Genomic DNA, 18,739 nt, shown 5'->3' with positions numbered 1-18,739 from the left:
TCTGCAAACTTGATCATGTAATAAATTGGTTTGGTGAATTGCAAAACATATTTAACCTGTGACCAAAAGTAACTGTCAAGAACAGTGTCCTTGACTTCATTAGCACCATCTGTACTGACGTTAATTTCATCCCATGTTTCAGCACACACCAGATTAGTTAAAGCTTGTCTCACCCTCACTAGCCGCCTAAAGGTGAGGTAATAACTAGCAAATCTTGTCTTTGCAATTTTAAGCAATTGCAACTTGGAGTAAGTGCCATAGAAGTAGTTTACCCTTGTATGCCCTGTGATGAATTTAATGAGCTGCTTCCCTTTCCTGTAAACCTCAGCAATCCACCCACAATCTTTGTGTTTCACAATATCATGCATCAAAAGGTTCAATGTGTGAACCAGGCACCCAGACCAAAAGATGTGTGGATGAGTACGCTCAATAATTTTTCCTGCTAACTTACAATTTGCTGCATTATCTGTGATCACTTGAACCACATTATTCGGACCAACATCTTTGATTGATTTCAATAGGAGATCTGCAATGTTTGGTGCAGTTGCACTGATGGAGGAGGAGTCATGAGATGCAATAAATACTGCACCACTAGAAGAAACACCAAGAACATTTATCAAATGTTGGTTTCTAATATTTGTCCACCCATCTGATACAATGGATACCCCAGAATCCACCCACTCATGTGTAAAACGTGTCAAAGCTCTTTGAACCTTAGCTTTTTCTCTTTCTAATAACACTGTTCTAGCTTTCTCATAGTTGGGGGCCTTGTATCCTTTTGGGGCTTCATTGATGGCCTTTACCATGTCATGCCAATAGGGAGAGCGAAGCACATTGAATGGTACACCGCAAGCACAAAGAAAACGGACTATCTTTCCATCCACATCATCCCTCCCAGCAACATTAAGGAAATCCCCTATTGTTTTTCTACCTCCAGAGGTTGCAAAAGTACCATGAGGAGATGGGCAACTACCAAATTTAGAGGTTGCACTTGATTCAGAATGAGTTTTTTGTTTCTTGTTTTTTCGTTGTGCAGCCATCTCTATTTTGATGTATTTTTGTCTTTGTTCACTTGAAATGTTTGGGCAAATGGTTACCCCCACGGAACCCTTTTTTTCATCACTGTCTAGCACCCCACAAAGATGCCTCCTCAGACGGGTATATGAACCCGTATATGGTTTTCCTCCATGACAACCATGAGGGCACATCCATTTGTAAGATCCACCACCCTTTCCCCCTTCAAGTTTGGTCACATAGTTCCACAAGGGATTTGATGTACCTTTCCCATCTTGTGCTTCAGTGTCCTCTTCAAGTTCATCCCCTTCCTCTTCAAACCCTTCCTCCTCATCATACATTGGGTCACTACTATTAGGACCAAGTTCATCCCCTTCCTCTTCCCCTCTATTCCTCACCCTTGCCATCATTAAAACCAAGAGTGGAATGATACATAGAATCCAAAAGAACACCATCTTGGAATATGGATATAGGTGGTGGACAACCTGTAAATAAAGGAGCAAGTAGAAACAATGGGAAAGAGTAGGAGAGGGAGGAGAAAAATACAATTTTTTTTTCAAAAAAACAAGGGAGTTTGGGGTTTGAACTTACCTCTTTAGCTCTTGTAGATGAAGTCCTCCAAGCTCTTGCTCCAAGCTCCTCCTCCTTCTCCTAGCTCCTCCTCCTTCTCCTAGCTCCTCCTTCTTCACTCCTCCAAGCTCTCCTCTCTTCTCCTCTCCTTTCCTCTCTTCTCTTCTCCTCTCCTCTCTTCTCTTCTCCAACTCTCATAAACTCAAAGTGAGAAAATGAGAAGAGAATGGGGGCTTTATTCTTTTCTAAAGTCACCCTAAACTCACCTAACCCACCCCCTCATGCTAGTTAAGTTACATTTTAAAACAAATTAAAAAAAAAAGAAGTAAAAATCGCTGGCCCGCGGGGTTGCGTCCGGGTTGCGCCTGGGTGGCGTGCGGGTGGCGTGCGCTTCCGGGCAGGTTGCGTGGCGCCACCCCGTGCCCGAAGCGTCCTCCGATCCGCGGTTCCGGGCGGCCGCAACAGCAATTGGCAGGAATCGTTATTTTCTGCCGGAATCGCGCCACCTCCAAATCCGATCCGCGCTTCCAGGGTGGATTCCGGGACGCTTCGCTCCGATCCGCGGTTCTGGGTTTGGATCCGGCGGGGGGGGGGCGATTCCTGCAACCCTGGTCGGTGGGATGTGGTATATCCTTTCCCCATGTGTAGGATCCTTCCTACTATTGTTGGTTTGCATGCGTGTAGGACATGGTTCATCCTTTCCGCACTCTCGGTGTTTTGCATGTGTGTAGGATGTGGTTTATCCTTTCCCTACGATGATTGTTTAGGAGGTGGTTCATCCTTTCCCTACGTATGATTATGATGTGTGTTTGTGGGATGTGGTTTCTCCTTTCCCTACATTTGATTGTAACTTGTGTTCATAGGACATGGTTCATCCTTTCCCTACTTTCGGTGATTTGCATATGTAGGATGTGGTTCATCCTTTCCCTACGTGTGGTTGTGATGTGTGATTGTAGGATGTGGTTCATCCTTTCCCTACGTGTGGTTGTGATGTGTGATTGTAGGATGTGGTTCATCCTTTCCCTATGTGTGATTGTGATAGCAGGATGTGGTTCGTCCTTTCCCTACATGTGATTGTGAGCAAGATGTGATACATTCTTTCCCTGCTATTGATTCAGTGTCATCCTACTCATGTAGTCTGGGACACATGGGAAGTACCTCTCATCTAGCTAATGAGTTGGGAAAAGTGGATAGGGACCATGGCACTACAGATGGATGCATCGTGTATTGTCGTACTCCCTATGTCTAGGATGTATGATGTTTCTTCAACTTGATCTCTTGGGATCAAGTTCGATGGTTATGAAGACTGACTTTTGTCAGTGGAGAGTGGCAAGGTCTTGTGACTCACTCTCGATCGATTCTTCTTTATTATTCATATTAGTGTTCAACAGAGTAGAACATAGCAAAGATGAGGTACAAAGAGGGTCCATGACGACAGGTTGGCATGATGATCAATGATGATGGATGGATTGGCAAGTGGAATTATCCCTAGTTGAGAGGGAGTGTTAAAATTGGCAACTAGGGCCAAATTCCACTTTGGATAGCTCCTTTGGGGAAGATAACAACATTAAATTCCTCTTTTCGAGAGGACCAAAATCGATCTAAAGACCGTCAAATTTGGATAAGTAAGAAGGGGTTTTTGAATTTATTCTCTCACACAAATATTATCAAGGTTGGCCTCATCCATATGTCGGCTCAACAAACCCAATAGTCACGTCTCTTCAACTCCCCATCGACTACTATATATTGAGGTGCCTACAACCTCACTTTTTACATTCATCATCAAGAATTGCTCTGCAATTTGGACAGCGAGTTAGAGGCAGCCTGGGGCAAGGAAGTTGAGGTTCTTGAGGAACAGTTTTTGGGTGCAAATTTGCTGTGAGAAAGAGCTGCAGTCCTAGGGCAGCTTGAGCGGAGGATAGTCAGACTGTTTGTGGCTGCTTCTCCTGTGATCTAGTGCGACTTCTCTATCAGATCAAGCAACTAGAATAAAGGTGAGTTTGAGGTCTAATATTTCATATTCTTATACTCTGGTTTGGGCCGCAGGAAATTCTATTACAGTAGTTGATTGGAAGCTCTTTTAGAGAGGTCGAATGACCTAACTTGAGTGCTCTACTTCAGCATCAATCAAGGAAAGCAGTCCGCAACATAATCAAAGGATGTTACCCTTGTGTGAGTGCAGATTCATGTCATTGTTATTTCAAATCTGTTGAAGGCTACCTTGTCAAGAAGCCTCAAGCCCTTGTTCATTGTTGAATCCTTGGAAGAGGTCACCTATAGGAGCAACTCATTGGGAGAAGGTTGCTCATTAACCTCTTGGAACCCTAACCAGGCTGTAAGCTACATCAACCAGATTAGCTGCCCTTGCAAAACAGTGATTTGACAAGCCTATTTTGACTTATGTTATTGTACTCTCTCTCTGCTGAATATTTGATATAATAATAAGAAGATTTGATCAAAGGGTTTTTCCCATCTTGGGTTTTTTCCTTGGAATCCACCAAATATGGTGTTCTCTTGTCTTGGCTTGTCTTCTCAGTTCTGCATTTAGATTTGATGTTCTTTCATCAATTACTTTCAAGGTTAATGCAATTACTTATGGATTAAGAAAAATTTTAATGGGCTAATGGATAAATGAAGTGTCTGATCTAAGGAAAGAACATGTTAACTCAAAATTAACAAGAACACACCAGAGTCACTTGGAGAATTCAATTTTTCAAAGTAGTAACAGTCAGTTGCCAGAGAGTTCGAGCTACATTAAGGAAGCAGAGATGGTGAGGGGCAAAGATAGTGATCCGGAGGAAGTTTTCCAAATCCCGAGAGGTAGCAGCAAGGAGGCTGAGTTATTCCAAGTGAGGCAGTGCAGAGGACTACGCAGTTGCTTCAGAATAGCAATTCGATTTAGTTGGAGAAAAAATCGATTCGTCTTCCAAAGGTCGGGAAAGTCTTCTAGAGGGTTGGAGAATTAGTTTCGTTAGCAGAGACAGGCAAAACAAATTCATCAGACGCAGTTCCGGGCTCAGATGTCTAGGGGTCTGTGCAAGCACTGTGTAGAGGCTGACGTAGAGGGTCCATGAGGACAAATTTTCTGAAGGGAAGTTGTGCTGCGGTTGCTTGTGGAAGAAGGGAAATTCCCTTAAATAATTTTTGCCAGATTTTCTTGCTACGTGGATTGCCAGTTGGGCATCCATAGATTGTACTCAGATTTCACTGGTGCTTAATAATATAAAACCCTCAGCTGCTGCACCAGTTTTCCCAAGTTGGGTTTTTCCGTGGATATTTGTCCAAAAATAAAGATGTTATTTTTATGTGTGTATGCGCTAGTTTTTTCTTAGTTTCAGGCATCCATAGATTGTACTCAGATTTCACTGTTGCTTAAATATAAAACCCTTAGCTGCTGCACCAGTTTTCCCAAGTTGGGTTTTTCCAGGGACATTTGTCCAAAAATAACGGTGTCATTTTTATGTGTGCACTAGTATTTTCTCAGTGTCCAACGCTATTATTTCCTTAAATTTTATTTGTGAATGCTACAATGTGATTTATTTGATATTTTCTGTTGCAGATAAATTGTTAAGATAATTAACAATTAGAAAAAGAAATTCCAGTTGCTGCAATAAGATTTCAATTTTGGATTTTTCACACGGGGCTGTCATTGGTTTGCAATCCATCATGTCAAACCTCTTCAACATCTCAATTGCATGCTTCCCTTAACCTAGATAGATCTCATTAGGTCCTTTCCAGACTTCTAGTCCCAAATAGTAGTGCATCAGCCCAAGATCCTTCATATCGAATTCTGCTGCTAGTTGCGTCTTGCATTCTTGGATTTGACCTTCCACACTTGTCAAGAGAAGATCATCCACATATAGAAGAATAATCACATGCTTACTTTTTACAAACTTGATATAGAGATTCGGATCGACATAACTCTTTGTGAAGCCCAATCATTGTAGGTATGCATCCATCCTAGCATAGCATGCCCTTGGTGCTTGCTTAAGACGATATAATGCCTTCTTCAACATGCAAACATATGCCTCTGTATCTTTGACTTCAAATCCCAAGGGTTGTTCTATATAAACTTCTTCATCAATTGTGCCTTTTAGGAATGCAGTCTTGACACCCATTTGATGTATATTCCATCCCATCGATGCTGCCAAAGAGACTAGTGAGCGTATAGTTGTATACCTTGTTTTTGGAGCAAATGTCTCTTCATAATCGATGCCTTCTTGTTGAGAGAAGCCCCTAGCCACAAATCTTGCCTTATACTTGTCAATACTTCCATCTGCCACATGTTTAATCTTGTAAAACCACTTGGAAGTTACCACAAACTTGTCTTCAGGCCTAGGTATGATCTCCCATACCCCATTCTTCATTATCGATTGATATTCTTCATTCATGGCATCTTTCCATTCTTGATGATTGACAACTTCTTCAAAAGTGGATGGCTCTGCTTCTATTAACTTTGTCATATATGCTGCATACCTTGAATATCTTTTGGGCTTCTTGCTTTCTCTAAATGTGCCTTTAGCTTCTCCATGACCCTCTGCATCTAATAGAGTATATTTCAACTAGTTAGGTCTCTTTCTAGTCTCGGGGATTACCATAGGTTGTATAGGTTCACTTGGACCTTCATCTTCATGATTTGATTCTTCTTCCTCCCTAGTAACTTCCTCTTCAAACACTAGAAGTTCTTCATCATCAGAGTCCATATGGAGACCCTTTGATTTCTTGAATGCAATACTTTCATCAAATATCACATCTTGACTGACTTCTATTCAGTGTCCTCCTTTTATGTAGATCCTGTAGGCCTTAGAAGAATTGTTGTAGCCAACAAATGTTCCTGTCATGCCTGATGGATCCAACTTCTTTCTCTTGTCCTTTGGTATATGAATATAGACAGGAAAACCAAAAATTTAGAGATGAACCACGCTTGGTTTCTTCCCAGTGAATGCTTCTTCAGGAGTTTTGTTATCTAGTGATTTGTGGGGACTTCGATTTTGTATGTATACAATTGTCTTCGTAGCTTCACCACAAAGAAATTTCAGCAAATCTTGATCATGTAGCATAGATTTTACACTTTCTTCAATGGTCCGATTCCTTCGTTCTGCAACTCCATTTTGCTTGGGATTATATGGGACTATCAACTCCCTCTTAATCCCAGACTCCTTACAGAAGGATGTGTATTCTCCTCCATTACCAAACCTTAATATCTTGATTCTCCTTTTGTAAGGTTCTCTTCTTCAACTTTGAATTGTTGAAATTTGATAAATACTTCATCCTTGGATTTCATTAAGTAAACCCAAGTTTTCCTTGAATGTTCATCTATGAATGTGACATAATGTAGGTGACCTCCATGTGACTTTGGAGTCATAGTACCACAAACATCAAAATGAATAAGATCCAAGATTTATTTTGACCTTGAAGCATTGCTTCCAAATGGTCTCTTGGTGTTCTTACCCAATGCACATCCCTTGCATACTCCTTCATGATCTTCTTTTAGTTCGGGGATGCCATTCACTATTGAATTTAGGGTTGGTAAGATTTTGTAGTGAAGATGACCAAATATTCTATGCCAAAGTTCACATGGGCTAACTTCAATGTGAACCAAAGCTTGAGCGAGGGGAGTTAACAATCTGTAAAGTCTTCCTTCATGGATCCCAATCATTCTTGCATCTTCTATGCTTGAGTTTTTACCCCATACTACAACCTTTCCATCAATGAAAGCAACTCTATCACCCTTGTCTTCTAGACATGAAATGGAAAGTAAATTTTTGTGCAAACTTGGAACAAATAAGATACTATTGATTTGAATGTTTCCTCCATTTTCCAGCGCAAGAGAAGTTAATCCAATTCCTCTCAAGATATCTTTTATTGTCACCAAGCTCTACAGAGTAAGAGGACTTTCCTTTCGATGATGTCTTTAATTGCTTGTGTTGACCAGTCATATGTTGACGCGTTACTGTTGATCACCCAAATATTCTCATCTTGAAATGTGCCAGTGAGTGCTGAGAATAGTCCTTCATTCTTTGTAGATGTCTTTGTCACTTCGTTCTTAGAAGAAAATAGGAGATCCCATACATCTTTGATGCTCTTCTTGAGTTGACTTGCCATCTTTGTACACTTCTTTAGGAACTTCTATAGTGTAGTAGAGATCTTCATTATGCCCTTAGCCAACCTTAGGTCTGATACCATGTTGAGAAATCTATAGGGCAGTAGTTAGGATGATTTATCTTTCTATGATAACTGCTTGTGATATATTTTTATTTTTTCTTACTTATTAACTTCTTATCTTATTATTATTTTCGTTTATCATCAAACAACTACCAAGAACAAGAAGAACAATAGTACACAAGTACACAGGATATAGGCTGCAAGCTAGAGCCAAAACCTGTCCACTTGAGAGGAAAACCCTTAAATCTCCTCTTATTATAGATTCTTCAATTGATGAATTCCAAGACCTCTAGACCAAGACCAATACCCTTCCAAGACCAAGTCTGATCTCTCATGATGATGTGCTTCCTTTGTCCAAGTCAAACCTAGTCAAATATCTTCCAACATCACAACTTTGACCCCCAACTTTGGAATTTCGGCCTTTATTGTAGGTCTTAAATTTTTTGGCCCCCAGCAACTGCTATTGCATCCACACGTGTGAGCGCAATATAGACTTCCAAGGCCTCCCAACAACTTCGCTTGATTTGCTTCCTTGTCTAGGGCTAGAAGGTGACCTTGCAGGCCCTTCTTCCAGCAAATTTGATCCTCTTTTAGCAAATAGATAATTCCGACCTTGAAGCAACAAACCCTAGCCTTTCTTCTTCGCACATGTGTGATAGAATTAGTCCAGAAACTTATTCCTTAGTCCTCTTCCTTCTTCGCTAGCATTTTTTTGCTCCTCGTTCGCTTGAGTGAGATGTGAAATGAATGTGTCCAAAGGAGGTCGAGTTCCCTCCTTTATATAGGCCTCATAAGGTGGATGTGGCTCCTCAACATAGGCTGACTTCTCAGCGGCCAGGCTGACTTGGTCTTGAAGGGTATTTTGACATTTTTAATTACAAAAATAATTTTCTTTACAAGTTACAATGTTCCCGATGGGGTCTTCAACATATGACAATGTCACTTTTGACTTCTTGACGTAGGACAAACCTTAGAAGCACTCAATGGGTGCTTGAACTCTAAAATAAAAGACCTTGAGCATGAAACACATTCTCCAAAAATAACAATAATAATTTTTCTTTCATTCTACAAAATACAAGAATCAAAAGTACATTTCATATTTATGAAGATCGAACCTAGTTACACATTTTTCATATGACTAGAAGAGCTTCTAGTTCAGAGGGAGCAGACAGTTTGGTAGAGTGGAATGGTGCAACCTACTAATGATGTGGATTCAGGTCCTTATAAACCTATGGAACATCCTTTAGGTCATGAGAAAGAACTAGAAGGGCCCATTGAGCTAGTGGATCCACTTAGGATCGTTGTTCCAGAATCCAAGAAGAGGTTGGCATGGCTTCAAAATACATTGAAGGACGTAGAGGGACATGCAACTCCCCAAGGCACCTTCAAGGAAAGCAAACATCCTAAGAAGTACTTAGGACATGTGGTAGTGATGCGCCACACCATTGATTTCGAGCTACCCAATTATAAGGAGGCATCGTACCAAGAAGTTTGGAAGGATGCCTTTATGGATGAATATCAGTCCATCATGAAGAATGATGTGTGGGAAATTGTGCCAAGACCCGAGGGGAAGTCAGTGGTGACTTCCAATTTGATCTACAAGATCTAGCATGTGTAGTAAATGGCAACATTGAGTAGTACAAAGCAAGATTCATGACAAGTAGGTTCTACCGAAAAGAGGGAGAAGACTGTGATAAGACGTTTTCTCTAGTAGCTAGGTACACTTAGATATATGATCTTTATTGCTTCTGTTATGGGTTGGAAATTAGCCCAAATGGATGTAAAGGTTGCCTTACTGAATAGTGTAACTGAAGAAGTGTACATAGAGCAGGCACAATGTTTTTTGATCCATGGGAAGGAGTCCCATGTTTGTAAATTGAAGAAAACTTTGTATGAGCTTAAGCAAACACCTCAAGGCATGGTATGCCATAATAGACAGTTATTTGATGAGCTTGGGGTTTACCAAGAGTAATGCAGATCCCAACCTTTACTACAAGGTTGAAGATGGTTTCCCCTTGATATTGGTACTATATGTAGATGACTTGTTTCTTACAAGGGATGAGAATCTCATAGATGGGTGCAAGAGGGAGCTCACTACAAAGTTTGAAATGAAGGATCTGGGTCTAATGCACTATTTCTTGCGATTAGAATTGTGGTAGAGACCAGATGAGATATTCCTTAGCCAAGGGAAGTATACAGTTGATATCTTGCCAAGATTCGAGATGATGGATTGCAAGTACATGGCCACACTTATGGTTACAATCTGATGTTCTTGAGTGAGTACATCGCCACACTTATGGTTACAATATGAAGTTCTTGAGTGATTCTTCTTCAGATTTGGTTGATCCCACGATGTACAAACAATTGATCAAATCCTTGATGTACTTAGTTAATACCAGGCTGGATATATGCTTTGCAGTGAACACATTGAGTCAGTACATGGTTGAGCCTAGACATGTACATTTGGTAGCAACAAAGCATGTATTGAGGTACCTACATGGTACGGTTGGATATGGACTTAGATATGTCTCAGACAGTGAAGTGAAGCTACAAGGTTATACAGACTCTAACTGGGTGAGGAGTGCAGTAAACATGAAAAGCACATCAAGATGTTGCTTCAGTTTGGGATCAGGTATGATCTCATGGACTAGGAGAAAACAATTGTCAGTGGCACTCAGTACAACAAAGGCGGAATATATAGTAGCTAGTGATGCAAACTGTGAAGCAATGTGGCTTCAGAAATTGCTTGCAGGGTTATTTGATCTAGAGTTAGAGCCAACTTTGATATACTGTGATAAACAAAATTGTGTGAAGCTTTCAGAGAATCTAGTCTTCCATGACAAGTCAAAGCATATAGAGATCAAATACCATTTCATCCGAGACATGGTACATAGAGGGGTAGTGGAACTCCAATACATTTCCACATTTCCACATGAGTAGACAAAAGCCATTCTCACCAAGCCTTTGTCTAAAATGAAGTTTGAATACTTCAGAGACAAGCTTGGCGTGATGTAGTGTCCACCCTCGTTGAGAGGGGGTTGTGATGTTTCTCCTACAACGAACAAATACTCTACCTTTGGCCAAGGGTTTCCCAAATCATTCATGTGAAGTGATTGAGGGAGTAATGAGTAGCCTGGTACAAGTCTTGCCTACACCTTGTGAAGTGGCTAGGTGTGATTGGGACTACTAAGAGAGGAGAAACATCATAGATACTTGCAGTGTAGTCTTGAGACTATGGTGGTTGGGTGTGATTGGGACTACTAGAGGAGATCATCATGGAAGAATACCTTCCTCGCTAAGAGGGAGTGTTGACGTTCTATATAGCAATGAAAGGTATTCACTTCTGGACAACAATGTATAATATATATTATATTATGTACAACAATATATATTTATATATTATATTATATCTAATATAATATAATATAATATATAAATATAAATAATCAATAATTAATTAATAATAAAAAAGGGAAAAGACATGTCTTATCGAAAAGACATATCTATTATGAAAAGACACCTCGACTATGTATATATATTGGGACCCTCATTTGTAATCGTAAATCAATAAATATCTCATATATCTTATATCAATTTAATAATGTTTACTCAATCGTAAAAACAAAATTAAGGTTGAAAAATTTCAAGTGTGTAATTATTGATCATAAGGCAATAATTACCAAGATTTGAAAATAAGAAAGTATTCAACACTTTTCTTATTTTTTTATGTCTTTAAGAGGGTTCTGGAGTCTGGACCTTAGTTTTGCTGAACTTTATCATAGATTTTGTGTGCAAATTTTTTCACTTGAGATATCCATAAATTTTGCTTAACAAACACATCATGTTTAAGAATATTAGCCACCAGGGAATGCTTATTGTTTATGAACATAGACATGGTCATGGATGATTCAGCATTGGGGTTTGTGCCCTGAGACCCCATGTCTTATAGTGTGAATAGGGCCCCCCTATGGACATAATCGCATAAAAGTTTTCAATTTTTCAAGAAAAAGTTTTTTCCTATCTTGATTTTCCTTTTATTAAATATGGCATATTAGTTCTTCTCCAATACCACGCATCAATAACACAGCCAAATCAAAACTTTTAGTCTGAAAACTTGATTTTTATTAAGGGTTTTATGATCATAGGAATCCTTAACTTTGACATTCTGATTTTCTCTGTTGACTTTTCTGTTATATGCTTTAAAAGTTTGCATTCTTTTCCCTCATGTATGTTGTTGCATATTTATGTATACTTTTCATACATCTTTAGGATTTGGTTTTTTAGATGTTGTTCGTGTTGATGATGATAACTGGGATAGGTGCTTTCAATTTTTCAAGAAAAGTTTTTTCCTATCTTGATTTTCCTTTTATTAAATATGGCATATTAGTTCTTCTCCAATATCACGCATCAATAACACAAAGCCAAATCAAAACTTTTAGTCTGAAAACTTGATTTTTATTAAGGGTTTTATAATCATAATAATCCTTAACCTTGACATTTTGATTTTCTTTGTTGACTTTTCTGTGATATGCTTTAAAAGTTTGCATTATTTTCCCTCATGTATGTTGTTGCATATTTATGTATACTTTTCGTACATCTTTAGGATTTTGTATTTTAGATGTTGTTCGTGTTGATGATGATAACTGGGGTAGGTGCTTCTGCATATGCTAGGTGTTAAACATGCAAAAGATGTCCAAAAGCATCTTTAGGTACTTGCTTATGTTGAGTAAGTGATTTTATGATTCTTTCCTAAGTTTAACTTACAAAAAACACATTGATTAATCTATTAATCAATGTTGGCTATTGGGCTAAAGCTTTCTAATGAAAAGCAATTTAATTTACTTTAGTGAGCTAGATCTAACCCCTACCGTTGACCTTTAGTGAGGCCTGAGATCTAATCCTAGCCATTCATCACTTAGAAGATCTAGGGTTTGAGATCTAGATCAATGGGAAATTATAGAAGAAGCCTAGGGGAGAGGTGAAAGATACATTGAATTATTGGGAGAGTGAATTTCTCAAGAGGAGTGAGCGACTCAAGATTGAAGGGAGAAGAAAAGTATGTAGTTGGGACTTTGTGTGAGCAAAATTTTTGCAAGTATAACGTATAAGAGGAGGGACGATATTTGCTTGAGGTTGAGGTTGAGGTTGAGGTGTGTCGTGAGCTTGGAGAGGTTGAGTTCGTGAAATTGTGCTACGAGTGTGGGAAGGTCGAACTTGTGAGAGATAGGAAACAATGTGCATAATGAATTTCGGGGGGGGGGGGGGGGGGGGTCAAATTTTCCATGTTCCATTAGCTATCTTGGCATACTTTCCCATGACTCCCCAAAATGGGTGCATGGGGAAACACATCCCCAGATGTCCCCTCGTCCTGGGTGCGTGCACCCGACCTTGGGGGATGCGTCCTCTTTGAACACTGATTTGAAGACAACATTCCTCAACGAAGTTATTGAGGAAGAGGTATATGTAGAGAAATGATGGGGGTTTGAGGTACATGACAGAGAGTCACATGTATGCTGGCTCAAGAAAGGCTTGTATGGACTTAAACATGCATCGACGGTGTTATACTCCAAGATAGACAACTATTTGCGGAGCATGGGCTTCACCAAGAGTGAGGCAGATTCCAACCTATACTTCATATTGGTTGGATCTAAGTCCCTCATCTTGGTTCCCTATGTGGATGATTTGATTCTTACTATGGCAGAGAAGCTGATAGCTGAGTGCAAGTTAGACTTGGCAACATAATTTGAGATGAAAGACATTGCGCTGATGCATTACTTTTTGGGGCTTCCATTTTGGCGGAGATCTAGAGAGATCTTCCTTGGACAAGGGAAGTATATAGTGGAGATCATGAAGAGATTTAAGATGGACGATAGTAGATCTATGGCTACTCCGATGGTGACCAACCTAAAGAAGGTGGATTCTTCAGAGTTAAAGTTGGTAGATTCCAGACAGTACAAATAGTTGATTAGCTCATTGATGTATCTGATCAACACTCGACCAGAAATTTGTTATGCTGTGAACACCTTGAATCAGTACTTGATGGAGTCAAGAAAGGTGCATTGGATCGAAGCAAGGCATGTGCTCAGGTACTTGCAGGGAACAATGGAGTATGGCTTGAGGTACCTTGGTGAATATGGGGTGAAGTTGCAAGGCTATTCAGATTCATATTGGGTAGGGAGTGATACAAATTGGAAGAGCAGCTTTAGATGTTTCAGTTTTGGGTCTGTAGTGATTTCCTGGTGTAGCAAGAAGTAAAATTCAGCAGCATTCAGTTTGATAGAGGCTGAGTATATGGTAGCCAGTTTCATGATACCATGTCATCAGAGACAAGGCCTCGAAGTGAGCAGTCAAGCTCCAGTATGTTCTGACAGATAAACAGGTTGCAGACATACTCACCAAACCTTTGGTGAAAAGAAAGCTTGTTTTCTTTCAAGATAAGCTTGGAGTGGTGGAGAATACCTTCCTTGCTAAGAGGGAGTGTTGATGATTGTAGCTCTGACAAATATTTCCACAAAAGCAAAGTATCCAAGTTGTGGGAATTGTCATTAAATGACTCTTAGACTTAGGAGTTCACTTTATTAATTAATTAACAAACTGAATGTCTTTTTATATCGTGAATTTAATTTAATAAAGTGCTTAAGTTTGGGAACTAGTGATTTTAGTTGAACTTTGGACCGTTGATCTCAACTCAAGATTAGATTTAATCTTGATTGTTGAGATTAGGGATTTGGCTTTATTTTGTTTTTCAGAGCCATTTTCCTAGTATGGGAGCTCTTGTAAGTTTGGAAGTTATTTGAATGATGAACTGATGTCGAAGAGCAGAAAAAATGTGCATGCTCAAGATTTGCTTTTTTCTTGCTTTTCTAAGTTTTTCTGTTGCTTTATTTGGTTAAAGAATTCCAATACTGTAAATCTAGATCCGATCTGTTTAACTAGGCACTGGTTTTCAGAAATTAACTTGGTATCAGAGCTACAATCATCAACATAAAAGCTTGTCATTCAGCAATTGTAATTGCTGTAGCATTACAATTGCAACCATGTTATTGGAATGAAATACTAAAAGCTTGTCATTCAACAATCGTTAATGCTGTAGTATTCCTGTAAGGAACCTATTTTAACAGTTTTATTTATATGAGAAATTCAATGAATAATAATAAACCCTGATTTAGCACATTCAGATGAAACTCTGTATAGACATTAAAAGAAAAATAAACTTGGTGATATCTCATCAGTGAACTTATAGTTTTGCAATTGATGGTATGGGTTGAACCCATGATAAAGTATAATGGATGCGTGAACGGTTAGCTGTGGGAAACCTTAATCGTACTTTAGTAACATAAATAAAATGACAGAGTAAATTTAGCTTGTCAAATTGGTAGGAAGTTGTACTGATTTCATGATAGCTGTCAATAATGCAGTGGAGCTCAAGTATCAAGTAAATGATACCATATCCTTATTGGTGTAGGAAAAAAAAGTAGTGTTTAATTTCACTGTCATTTGTTAGCTTGGACATAAGGTGCTGACTGTTGGACAATTAACTGACTTAATAAATCTTAATGCCATTTTGAGGGTTTTTGCTTAAGGAGCAAGTCACAAATAAGTGGCTCGTTTTTGCAGAGATGTTGCTTGATGATCTTCTAGTATCAGAAGTTTCAGGATGTTTTGGTTAACAATCATCTCATTAGCAAAGTGGTTCTTGTTTGCAGAGATTTTGCTTGATGATCTTCTAGGGTCAGAAGATACAGCAAGCAGAAGGGGCACTGAAGTTAATTATTACACACTTGAACAGCTTCATAAATCAGCCTTTTCAAATAGAACGCCTACGGAGAATAGTGCTCCTGATGTCGACTCTCCTAGTGTGCCCATGTACTGCTTTCACATAGAACTTTTTTGTTTGCTTGAACTTTTATTTTTATTATTTGTTGAATCCATTTGATGGCATAAAGACTATTTTAGTTTTGTACAGTGTAATTTTTTTCTTAAACAAGTTTGAATTGGCTCAAATTTATTGATCGTTGTTATATTTGTAGCAGGGACAATAAAGGGCTTGAGACATTGGAGAAGGCATCTGCTGCTGAGGCTGAAGCAGTGATTGCACATTTTAATGCTGCTAAGGCAGCTGCGGCGATGGATATGGAAGGTGAGGAGAGGCCAAAAGAAGAGAAGGAATCTGCTCATGAAGGAAGTGAGAATAATGTTGCCTCAGGGTCTAACTTGGCATCTGATTTAGATGATCCTGTTAAATCGGATGTTCGCCTTCATCACAGAGCAGTATGTATTTTCTAGCTTTTCTTTCACCGTTTTCAGTGTTTCTGCATACTCGTCATTTGTATTGACATTGTTGAATACTATATGCATTTAGGTTGTAGTTGCTAAAGAACCCGTAGGTAGCTTGGGCAGTCTAGTGCGGCAGCTATCTTTGGATCAATTTGAGAATGAGGGCAGGCGAATGAGCCCCTGGAATCTTGACCAGGCACATGCTGCTAAAAGGCTGCTTACAAAACAAAAGTCTCCTGTTGCTTTGCATAAAAAGGCAAGTAGAAGTGTAGGAATGATAAATTTCATCTCTAAAAGTGACTTCAAGATAATTCTAATGGAAATCTCCTTATATTGGTACAGGTCATTTCTTCTTTGCTGAGGCCTCGTAACTGGAGGCCTCCTGTAAATAGGGGATTCTTCTTGGATTCCTATGAAGTGGGTGAGCTATGTTATACTGCAGAACAGATATTCATGCATGAGCCAACAATCCTACAATTAAAGGCTCCAGTCAAAATATTTGGTGATCTTCATGGACAATTTGGTGATTTAATGCGATTGTTTGATGAATATGGATTTCCTTCAACTGCGGGAGATATTACGTGAGTCAAAATTTTTGTTTGTTTTGACTATATGGGAAGATTTAAATGAAGATCTGGAGCTGGTAAAATCTTAAAAAATTGAGAGTGATATTTCATTACCCAAAGCATCTTTGCTTGATACATGCTTATTGTTATTGCAAATATTTTTGCTACTAAGCTGGTCTCTGCTTCTGATATAAAAGAATTTGTGTTAGCTATATATAAGATGAACTGGTGAAAAACTGGTTGTTTGAGTTGATGCTTAACCCTTATGGGAATGCTAATGTTCAGCGTAGACGTGCATAGAATGAGTTTTCTGATCTATGTTATGGTGGTATCATGTGTGGATGTTTTAACTTTTGAATTATGGGGTTGTTTGGTGGAATGAAGAACTTGTTTGACATAATGCATCCCATGATTACCCAAAGAAATATAATTCCATTCTATTACCTTCTGGATTGCTGCAGGATAGTTAGTTTGTAAATTCTTATGAAAATGTATTTGGGTGTGTAATATGTATGCCAGTTGAGTAGTGTTTCTGAGAGGACAACTATTGTTTTCCATAAACACCTCTTACTCACAACATTCCTACAGAGTTAATATCGGCTTCTATATTTCTTATGCTCTTCTTCTGTATTATATTCTACCGATTCTTTCATGTACAGTAGCTTAATGTGAAAAAGCTTAAATAACCATTGGTTTTCTGTGAAATTCTTTACTATAACTTCTGTGATTGATCATCTATCTATGCCATTTCTCTTTTCGCTGGTATGGTTACTGTTTCATTGGCTTAGTATAGTTTTCTGTCATTTATGTTTCTTATCTTTTGTCTCATGTATGATTGAGCACATAGATTATATTTCATCACTGTTGTTCCTAGGATGATCTTTGCCTATTATTTACACTTTGTTTCAGGTATATTGACTACCTCTTTTTGGGAGATTATGTTGATCGTGGTCAGCACAGTTTAGAAACTATTACCTTGCTTCTTGCGCTTAAGGTAAGTTCTTTAGCATCCTTTAGTGATGCTAAAATGGATTACTAATGTTTTTCTTTTGTATATGGTTCTAAATATTTTATTTAACATGTGTGCAGCATCATGATATAGAAGCATTTTATAATCTGCTATTTTATTCACCAAGGGCTATGTTCTACCACTTTTCTCTTTTTGCAGATTGAGTATCCTGACCATGTACATTTGATTCGTGGAAATCATGAAGCTGCTGACATCAATGCACTCTTTGGCTTTCGACTTGAATGCATCGAACGAATGGTACACATTATGTAATCCCAGATGCTCCATGCATTTTATTTTGTATAAAAATTCAGTCAGTTGGATGATAATCATATTGTTTATGTTTATCATTGCTCTTCTTGATGTTAATTCCAGGGAGATAGAGATGGCATATGGGCATGGACACGCTTTAACCAGCTTTTCAATTGGTTACCCTTATCTGCTCTTATAGAAAGAAAGATTATCTGTATGCATGGTGGGATTGGAAGATCTATAAACTTTTTGGAACAGATAGAGAGCCTGCAACGGCCGATAAGCATGGATGCAGGATCAATTGTTCTTATGGATCTTCTATGGTACACTTTATTTTCTTTATTTGATTCATGAATCCATCCTTTATGTTGAAACATCTTTTGGTTCATAGGTTTAAAATCTCAGGTGAAGAGGCCTTCATGTTTTGCTGCCATGTGCAGGTCCGATCCAACAGAGAATGATAGCGTGGAAGGCTTGCGTCCAAATGCGAGAGGTCCAGGTCTTGTCACATTTGGGGTATGGCATATATTTGAAATTCAGTTTTTATTTTTCTGTGTTCCCTTCTTGTATTCTTTGAAAACTTCATGTTGTAATTTACTTTAGAAATAATCTTATTCATCCATATGTCAATCAGATAATCATAGAGATTGTCTAAAATATTAGGATTGCCACATAAAATGTTTTCTAGTCTGGAAGAACAATAAGAATTATTGATCTTTGGAGTTTACGCTTCTGTGAGATGAGTAATTATGATATAAGACTTCAGGATCCATGACATTTATGTTTTTGACTGCCATCACATTATGTTTTTGCGTGAAAAACATAATGTGATGGATCCAGAAGTCTTATATCATAAGAATTATTGATCTTCAAGGTGAGGCTATTA

At 38.7% G+C, this 18,739-nt stretch overlaps 1 protein-coding gene across 1 annotated transcript in view; it reads left to right on the top strand.

The window, feature by feature from the left end:
• Positions 1 to 18,456, top strand: part of BSL1 (BRI1 suppressor 1 (BSU1)-like 1) — a 155,569-nt gene extending 137,113 nt beyond the window's left edge. The window contains 8 exon segments of the mRNA XM_089452514.1: positions 15,456 to 15,615; positions 15,783 to 16,020; positions 16,112 to 16,282; positions 16,369 to 16,607; positions 17,502 to 17,586; positions 17,761 to 17,859; positions 17,977 to 18,176; positions 18,294 to 18,456. Of these exon segments, the coding sequence (XP_089308640.1) occupies positions 15,456 to 15,615; positions 15,783 to 16,020; positions 16,112 to 16,282; positions 16,369 to 16,607; positions 17,502 to 17,586; positions 17,761 to 17,859; positions 17,977 to 18,176; positions 18,294 to 18,456 (1,355 nt within the window).
• The last annotated feature ends 283 nt before the right edge of the window (positions 18,457 to 18,739 follow it).

The sequence above is a fragment of the Pinus tabuliformis genome, chromosome X (assembly GCF_031772625.1).
Source record: "Pinus tabuliformis cultivar Carrire ecotype Pingquan chromosome X, CPIR1, whole genome shotgun sequence".
Classification (NCBI taxonomy): Eukaryota; Viridiplantae; Streptophyta; class Pinopsida; order Pinales; family Pinaceae; genus Pinus; species Pinus tabuliformis.
This window is presented reverse-complemented; position numbering and strand designations above follow the sequence as displayed.